Source organism: Neopsephotus bourkii, unplaced genomic scaffold (genome assembly GCF_033783945.1).
Source record: "Neopsephotus bourkii isolate Nb327-2 ecotype Australia unplaced genomic scaffold, CSIRO-AGI_Nbou_v1 NB_1292, whole genome shotgun sequence".
In the NCBI taxonomy this organism is placed as follows: Eukaryota; Metazoa; Chordata; class Aves; order Psittaciformes; family Psittacidae; genus Neopsephotus; species Neopsephotus bourkii.
This window is the reverse complement of record NW_026901776.1, coordinates 7,454,192-7,463,270: the sequence shown is the minus strand read 5'-3', so window position 1 is coordinate 7,463,270 and position 9,079 is coordinate 7,454,192. Positions and strand designations below refer to the sequence as shown.

The following is a 9,079-nucleotide window of genomic DNA, read 5'->3' as shown; positions in this document are numbered from 1 at the left end:
TTTCATATGTGTGTTTTAGTTTAAAATAATAGTTTGGGGTCATTTGGGATATTTTTGATATTTATTTTTTTTCCAGTTAATGGGTACAATAATTAGGACATATAATATTAGCTTTCTTTCTGTGATTCTGTTTCAAGCAATTTGTACTAAAACTACATCGTTAATTTTTGGATATACCATTTTCCTCAACCTAAGAGAATGACAAGTGAGCAGGGGTGTATTTGCTGTACACTTTACTTGAGGCTTGTGGCATCAGAGTTTTAATACAAAAAAACACAAATTCTCCTTTCTAAAAGCCTTGGTCAATGCGGATTTGACTTGACTTACCTATGTGCACAGCAGCAGGGATATTAACTCTTTACTAGATAAATATAAACTTCAGCTATACCTTTATAAGGCTTTTTAATTCAAATATCTACATTGTTAACAGATAGGTTAATGAACAGAGAGCAATTGGTTTGTATCACTCTTGCCATTTGGTGACATCAAATTTGATCTTTCAAAACTTAATGATGAGTTACTAAATTATTAAAATACAAATTTTATTTTCAGACGTGCTTCTTTCTTAGTCTTCTTTCTTAGCCATTTATGTAAACACTTTGGAATGCTGAAGGCAAGACTACATTGTCATTTTATTGAAAATCATTTGAACATGTATTATCAAGGCACTAATGTACATCCAAGCAGTCACAACAAGTGAACTCAGAGGCAGGCTGCAGTGTTCTCAGCAACCCTTTATATAGTTATTATTGCTACTTTATTTAAAATAAGAGATTTCACTTTGGGATGTGGAGTCATCAAAGGTGAACTTAGAGTTAAGGCACAGTACATGGAGACGGGGAAAGGACTGTACAAACAGTTCCTGGAGATGCTCCAACCAGTCAGTAGATAAAAAGCGCTTTACAATGGCAACTTCTGTGAACAAGCTAGAAAAAAATAAAGGCTTACTTTCAAATTGCATATGTTTCATTATGTACTATATCAGACTGTTCTCATGGCTTTCCTTTTAGAATTTAAGAGAGGACTGAGTTACACCTTGTGCAGTTTTCCTTCTTGCTCTTGCAACTTGTAATATCCGCTGTTTTCCAAAAAGCTCACCAGAACAAACTGTAACTTACTAAGTCTAAAAAGAGAGAGGATTATCTTTAGACGCAGGGTTTGTTGCTTAGGCATTTGCTGACAGCTGATTTTCACTGGCTGCTTTCTCTGCTTGCAGTCTTTGGACAGCCTGATCAAGCAAATCCATAGTATCTCTAAGCGTAACATTCAAGGTAAATGGCTTAGGTTTAATGGTCAACCCATAGGTAAAGTCCATTTTAGGGTCCTCGTTTGGATTAGCAATAAAATTGCACTGATGCACCAATATGGAGGTAAAGAGAAAGAGCTGCACCTTGGATAACTCCTCTCCAATGCATCGACGTTTTCCCAGTGAGAAAATCATCACGCTACTAGTAAGGTCTTTATTGATGAATCCATTCTCATCCAAGAATCTTGTTGGATCAAAATCCTCTGGGTTGGACCATTTTGCTGGATCGTGATTCACTGACCACTGATTAATAAAAATTACTGTGTCCTTGGGAATGAGGTAGCCCATTATGAAGGTATTGGTTGTGGTGGCATGTGGGATGGTGACAGGCACGAAGCTGCTGAAGCGCATGGATTCGTACAAGAAAGCTGTGATGTAGGGCAAGCGAGGCTGATCCTCAGCACATGGCAGACGGTCTCTTCCAACAATCCTATCCACTTCTTCTTGCATTTTAGCCTGCACATTCGGATACCTGCCATTTCAAGTAAGATGTGTGTACAGACATAACACTTCCAAAAGATTTTCTTAAAAACAATCTTTGCTGTCAGTATGTTTTCACTGACACCTCACCCCTAACCGAAATCATGCAGTTTGAGCAAAGCTTGAATATATTTTGCAGCAATGTGTAGACCCTGATGGAAAACGTTATGAGAGGAAAAACCCAAACTTTCCACGCAATGGTGGCGTTTTAGGTTTGCTCTGTTTTCACTTGAATACCACAGGGAACCGATTCTCAACATAAAAAATTAAACTTAAAATGTGCTAAAATTGAAAATCCTGATCCAATTTTGAAAATTCATTCTAAACCTGAAATTACTTGTCTCTTGTAAATTCTGGGCTTTCTGTGGGAACTAGAAATTGGGTCTTCCAGCTCTGTACATGACTTCAGAAAGTCAGCACAGTTTGTTATCATTAGACATACTGCATAGGTATGTTTCAGTTTTAAAACCTGCCTACAGGTTTTTAAACTGAAAAGGCCCCTGCTAATAATTGTCAAAATAGCTTTATGACCACCCCACACTTAAGTTTATGTACACTTTTTCTAACTGATATCAAAATATGTTTTCTTTATAACCTATTTCAAGATGACCGACTTGAATTCTGGATAGTTTGGAAGACCACACAGTAACCAGACAAGATCGAGACATTAACACATTTTGGTGATTTTCTTTTGCTTGTCTAAAAGCAGGTGTTCCTCCAAGGAGCCTCTGTTTGCTTAAACTACCCAAGTTTGGCTTTTGTGTCCTTGCCTTTTCCTCCTGCAGCAGAAGTTCATATGGAATGCTGGGCAAATGTAAGAAACAAGGAGATACCCAACAGTTCATGTGAACTCCAAGCATTGTACCCTTAGCTCCAAGTGTGAAATATTTGCCTGGCTTCCAGCTGGGCAGATAGGGTTTGCACAACTCTATAAACTATGCAGATGATGAAGGAAAAAGCCGGGTGAGGGAAGGCGATCAGTGTTAACGGCTTTTTCTGCTAAACTATGCCCCCGGCTAAGCTCCCCCCCTCGGCAAACAGCTGGTGCAGGGCAGTGCGCAGAAAGTCTGGGCTCGGCCTCCCCCCGAGTCACACAAGGCACAAGCTGCTGGCAAATTAATGTAACAACAGGTTTGTAAACTGGTGCGCCAACTCTTTATGTTTCTTAAGCGGTTATCCTGTTCCTATGATCTCTTTGATCTGGCCCTGGTAAAATCTGCTGCTTTCAGGCTTTACTCGGCTGCCTTTTTGCCAGGCTCCCTTTATGCACTATTACCCTACGGCCAAACTAGGGGTTGGTTTGTGGGTTTTTTTAGCTTTTCTTCTCGTTTGTTTTTTTCCTAGCTGCTTCCCCAGCGCCTCCGAGTGAGTGCGCCGGCGGCGGCAGCGGAGCTCCGGCAACACTCGCCTCAATGCTGCGAAGGGCGGCGGGTCCTTCCCCAACTCTCTGAGAACCGAGCGGCTGAAGCGCTCCGCCAACGGCTTTTACCGTCGAGGCGGCTTTGCCCGCGCAGCGCCATTTAAACAGGGGCGGAATGCCCCAAGGCTGCAGCTCTCCCCGTGTCCCTCCTCCCCGGACAGATGGTGTTCTGCGGGCTCTCCCCGCCGGCACCTACCTGATGAGGAAGATGATGAGCCACTGCAGGGCGGTGGAGAGGGTGTCCTGGCTGGCGCCGAAGATATCGGTGACGGTGGCAGGCACGTGCTCGAGCTGCAGCAGCGGCTGTTCCCGCTGCAGGCGGATGAAGGCGTCCATCATGTCGCGGGGGGCGGCCCCAGGGCGCAGGCTGCGCTGGTGCTGCAGGAACTTGCCGCGCACGAAGCCGTAGAACTCGCGGTTGAGGTCGCGGAAGGCGCGGTACGCGGCGCGCACGGGGCTGGGAAAGCTTTGGAGCCAGGGCAGCGCGTCCACCAGGCTGCCGGCGCCCACCGCCCGGCCGAACTGCTCGTTGCGCCCCACGAGGCGCAGGAACTCGCCGTCCCCGTGGCTGTAGCGGCGGCCGAAGCAGAGCGCGCTCATCACGTTGGCCACAGCCACCACCAGGACCCGCGACGGGTCGAAGAAGGCGCCGCCGGCGCTGCCGCGCACCAGCAGCGCCACCAGCGCCCGCGCCTCGCCCAGCAGGTGGCGCTCCAGCAGGCGGCGGGTGCCGGGGCTGCCGGTGGAGAAAGCGCGCACCGTGGCGTGCGCCGCCCGGCGGTGCAGCTTCCACAGCTCCGAGTAGCCGCCAAAGGCCAGGCTGTGCCCGCCCGACACCAGCCGGAACGACGGGAACGGCGGCCGCCCCGCGAACGCGGCCGCCTGGCGGACGAGCGCCTGACGGATGGCGCTCTCCCCGTTCAGCACCACCACAGGCCAGCGCCCCAGGCGCAGCTGAAACACGGCGCCGTAGGTGCTGGCCAGGCGGGCGAAGGAGAGGTGCGGGGCGCTGCCCAGCTGCGCCGCGTTGCCAATCAGGGGCCAGGGGAAGGGACCCGGCGGCGCCTGGCGCTGGCCCTGCCTCCGGTGCTGCTGCAGGAGGAACTTGCCCAGGTGGATAGCGGTGAGCAGGCACAGGAGGAGCAGCAGGGAGCTTTGCAAGGGGGGGATGCCTCCCAGGGCTTCCCCGAGTTTCTCGAGGGCCATGCTGCAAGGGAAAGGGAAGGGGAAAGGTCAGCGGGCAGCGGCCTTGCGGCCAGATCCCCATCGCCCGCAGGCAGGGGCGAGCAGGCAGCGCTGGCGGCCGGCTCGGAGTGCGCCTAAAGCCTGCCCGGATCCTGTGCAAAAAAACAACGCGTAATCGATAATCAAGTGGCAAACGGTCAGTAAGGGATCCAAAGCGTATTTGGAGGCCTGGCCGGTGCTTTTATCTCCTGCCCCCCTCCCGGTAGGTAGTCTGTGGCAGGGGATCCAGAACGTGACAGCTGAGAGGGGCACAAGGGGAGGCACAGAGATGCTTTGCCTGACGTGCAGATGCCGGCAACTGCCGCTCGCTGGAGGCAGCTTCAACCCGGCACTGCGCATCCCGCCTCCCGCGGAAAGATCCGCTGCGAGAAATGGGCTCCCCGCGCCGCTGCCGGAGCTTCCTCACTGCTCCGGAGGGAAAACCTCCGTACGTGGCCAGCGAGCCCGCTCTGCACCGAGCCCTTCCCTCTTCCCTGCACCTTTGTGCCAGTCGCGGCAGCGCAGGCTGGCGGCCGGCGGTCCTGGGCTGCGGAGGATGCCTGAGCTCACGGCGCGGCAGACCCGACTGGTCCCCTTCCCATACCCGTACCCGGGGACCGCCCGCTCCTACCGTGTGTTCCAGCCGTTCTGAAGCAGCGAGGGGAGAAAGGGGTGAAATACAGGGTCACCTTGGCCGCCCGTAGCAGAACTGACCTGTTGCACGCTCCTTCCATAAGCGACCTCGGGGAGGATGGAGAGGAACCGGGCAGCCAGCGGCAGCTCTAACAGGCAGCCCCGGGAGGAGAGCGGCGATGGCAACGTTCAGATCCCAGCTTCTGGGAAATTCATTAGGAGCCCCGGGTCCTGTCACCCGCAGCTTGGCAGGTCATGTGCAAGCAAATGCCAGTTGCACCCGATCCCAGCGCAGAGTTATTATCACCTTCCCAGCACTTTTAACCCTTGGAAGTTCTCACCGCCGGCAGGCACCTGCCTGGAGCAGCCCCGCGGACTGGGGGCCAGTGGGCTGCGGGGCCGGGGCGGCCAGCGAAACCTCGCTGCAGGGAGTGAAGGCTAGCGGTTCAGAGGGCGCGGAGAGCTCAGCCCGTTGCCCCCAGCCAGAGCCGTCGTGTCTGGGCGCTTGGCACCACAACCCGCGGCAACCCGCCGGGATCCGCGGTGCGCGGCGCGGTGCGGGAGGCTGTTAGACCCACGGCAAATCGCTGCTGCCTGGCCCTTCCCCTGGCTTGAGGGGTCGCAGCTATTTGCCCCCTGCCTTTGGGTCCTCGTCAAGGGGAGCGGCTGAGCCGCGGATGTTTTTATGGCCGGGGCCAAAAGTTTGAGCAGAGGAGGTGCCGGGCGGGGAGCGGGTCGGCGGGCGGGCTCGCAGCCCTCTCTGTCGGGAGGCAGCGTCTCGCCTGCATCTTGGGGGCTGAGGAAGCCGGAGAGCTTCCCCTCCTCCGCCTGTCGCCTCCCCGTTGCGTGCGGAGTTTGCATTGCGTGAGCTGGGGCTGGAAAGCCTCCAGCCATCTCCTCCCAGGGCCCCTACCCCTCCTCGCAGTACCTGACACCGGCTCGGGGGGAAGGAGGCAGGGAGCGCCGGGCAGCGCGCACCCCGACAGCTCCGCTGTCCAGCCGCTCCTCTCCTGCTCGTGGCGCTTCTTGACCCTTAAACTGGCACCTCTGCCCTCTCTCCCGCCTCTGGGGCTTTCCGGCGCACCGGGGAACCTGGGAATGCAAAACCCTCAGGCGTCAAGGAAGCGGTTCCCCAAGAAATCAGAACGCTCTTGCTTTGTTGTAATCGCTTTTCCTGTACCAAGCAGAACTTAAAAAGACAACATTTATTTCAGATTTTCTACAATCATGTCATGAGAAGAAAAGATGTTTTGGTAGCATTTAGGGATTAGACAAAATTAGATGCTGGGAGTCAGCCCAGCTCAGGGTGTGAACCCAGGCCTGGCTGGGCTGCTACTGCTTCTCTCTTTGCTAAGAGGTGTAATCCTGGCTGCTGTCACTGTCCTAGGCTCTTCCAGTCAGTGGTACTGCCTCTTGCCCAAACTAGCATCAGACATATTTCTCTGTATGCCTCAAAGCACACTGTGCTTCTTCCTGGTGTTGCCAGTACCAGAAAAAGTGAGCTTCTCTCTTCTCAGCCCCAGCTGTGGGTGAGCTGGAAGGATCCTGAAGCTCAGCTGAGCAAATGGCCCAGCTTCAAGGAGGAGCAAAGATAGCTCCATCCCTGTGGCATTAAGGTTAGGACAAGCTTGCAAAGAGGTTAGGCACTTTGATCTCTCCATCACCCTCAGAAGGTTGAAACTCAGTTTCACATGCTGTAACCACTCAGCTGTGGCAAAATGGCTCTCTGTCAGCCACCCTTCTTCCTTCCTTCATTGGTCACATGTCAAACAAGAGATGCAGCTTCTCCCTGCAAAGAGTGTTCTGGGCACTGGGTCTGCATGGTAAGGGCTAGCTTGGATTGGTTAGCTGAGGTCTGGATTACAGTGCTGAGCATTTGCCGTTGGAAGCAGGCAAATTTGCCCTTTTCCTGGTCACTGTGGTAACTGGTTGCCTAAACCCCAGGCATTATAGGTCTTGTTAGTAAGTCCCTAAATGCTTTCTTTAATGCAGCACATAAACTAGATGTACTGCAGTCAAAGTGAGAGATTGACATTTACTCTGGAGCAAGCAGAGCAGATTCCATTCCAGCTCTCATGTAAATCTGAATTTATAAAGAAGCAGTGTCCTTAAGGGGGCTCAACTCTGGTTGCAGTTGCTAAGAGGAAAAACGCTTTGCCATGGGGCTGCCGGAGGCAGCATGCTGTGCCACTTCTGACCTCTGCTGCCAGTGGCCCTGCACCCACCTTGCTGTTCACCATCCATTCAGTGAAGCAGTGGGGGTCCAGTGCACTGTGAGCTTTGCACCCTACTGACACTTTTTCTCAACATCGTACTGTAAGTGGGATTGCTTCCTGGCTCCTGCCAGGCAACATAGAGGAAGGAACACATTTCCACTATCAGGACCTGTTCATAAGGCATAAGCCCTGGAATTACAAATCCTGGTACATATTTTTTAGATGTATGAATTAGCATTAATTTATTTTCTTTTTTTTTTTTTTTCACCTTTCTCTGGTCTTTAGGAGTTCTATCACTTACATAGGAGAAAAAGAAAAATCTGTTTTAGATATTTTGTTCTCTTGCAGTAGTACCAGCTGGCCACCCTGTGCTGTATGCTGTACAACCACAGTCTGGGCTTACTGTTGCATCTGTTACAGCCTGAGTGTTATTTTAACTGTAATGAACAGTCACCCAGGTATCCAGGCTCTGATTCTATGTGACCTTGATTAGTTCCTTACAATCAGGCATAGCTTGCTGGAAGCATTTTATCACACCAGTGATTTAATGTTGTACAAAATGCAGGCAATGGATAATCAGGCCCTTGGTCTTTGTAATATTCTACAAATTGCCCTCCTGCTTACCTTTTCAATTACACTTCTTGCTTCTTTTGTTTATAGAAGAATAGCAGTTCAGAATTGCCCTTAGATTATGTGTGTTTCTTTTTTTCCCAGTTCTGGGCACTTAATTCAGATGCAGGTCCTACTGAAGCCAGTCCCAGATTCCTGAATCATAGTTTGGGTAGGCATTGGAGACTGAATCACTGAAAACATACACCACCTAAAATGAATTATTTCTGAGGCTTAGAAAACTCTACTTGGTGTAAGATATGGAAAAGGAGTTGAAGGGGCAGAAGCGGGTGGGTTTGGGATTAAGGGAAAGGAACTCAGGCCTATTCTGCTAAAAATCCTGGTTGATTTGTCAGGAACACTAGATGCCGGGGGCTGATAGTGTTTGTGGGGACATCAGTACCTCAAAATGAAGATACTTTTTGTATGAGGACAAAAGTCCATGTACAGGTAAAAGTTTGATAAAGGAGGAGTTCCTCCACCTGGAGAGTCTTCATTTGCCCTTTGTGAGGAAATTTTTATCTCTGCCACAGTCCTCCTTTTTGAGGAAAACTGCCTAGCCCCTAAGAGATCTTTACTTACCTAAATAAGGGTTTGCAGACTCGGTTCTCAGGTTTGCTGCTAACTGTGACAGCTGTTGGCTTCTCTTTTGGACACAGGCAAGATATTCATAAATCCTCATGAGCAGCAACTGGAATTTCTCAAGAACCTGACCTTATGCCATTTTTCTTTCCTTCTTTTCCTATTCTTTTTGCATCTTTCCATGGAAAGCCTGCCCACACTGGGTTTCTTTGTCTATTTCTCATACCTGGGACTGTGTTTCTTTTCCTCCTCTCAATTTCACAAAATCTCAAGGTGAATTATAAAACAGTTGAGCAATGTTTTGTCCTGGGATTGATTCAGTACTGGGCTTATACAAATTGTTTACAGTTTATAGAGTGATCTAAGTCATTCTTCATTAAATAATCCATTGGAAATGCTGTCTCTGATTGTCTGTTTCTGAGTGTTGCACAATACTATACAAGATGAAGGAACAAGTATAGTAACTGTAAAACACAAATCACTTGGGAACCTAAACAAAAGTAATATCCTGTTGTTTCGGGCTGCTTAAAATACTGCAGGTGTCCTTATATACCTCTGCAGTCTGACTCTAGTCTGAACAGTACTGCTGTAAGTCAGGAAAATCACCAT

General features: G+C 50.3%; 1 protein-coding gene across 2 annotated transcripts; it reads right to left on the bottom strand.

The window, feature by feature from the left end:
* Positions 1–203: 203 nt before the first annotated feature.
* LOC133218942 (cytochrome P450 1B1) lies at positions 204–5,282 on the bottom strand. Of its 2 annotated transcripts, XR_009727307.1 has the most exons (4): positions 5,145–5,282; positions 3,403–4,413; positions 810–1,778; positions 522–619 (listed from the first exon to the last, which is right to left on the bottom strand). XR_009727307.1 is itself a non-coding variant. In XM_061365867.1 (3 exons), exons 1-3 carry the CDS (start codon positions 5,162–5,164, stop codon positions 1,166–1,168), a joined length of 1,644 nt encoding a protein of 547 aa, XP_061221851.1. In that variant the 5' UTR covers positions 5,165–5,282; the 3' UTR covers positions 204–1,165. The 2 variants fall into 2 exon arrangements, 1 of the variants encoding a protein (XP_061221851.1); XM_061365867.1 differs by having other exon boundaries at positions 204–1,778.
* Between the last annotated feature and the right edge of the window lie 3,797 nt (positions 5,283–9,079).

Coding starts and splice junctions, on each gene's coding strand:
- LOC133218942 (XM_061365867.1), bottom strand. CDS start 5,164: ATGGAAGGAGCGTGCAACAG. Junction 4,414..5,144: donor ATGGAAGGAGCGTGCAACAG/GTCAGTTCTGCT, acceptor TTTCCCTTGCAG/CATGGCCCTCGAGAAACTCG. Junction 1,779..3,402: donor CTCATCATCTTCCTCATCAG/GTAGGTGCCGGC, acceptor TTGAAATGGCAG/GTATCCGAATGTGCAGGCTA.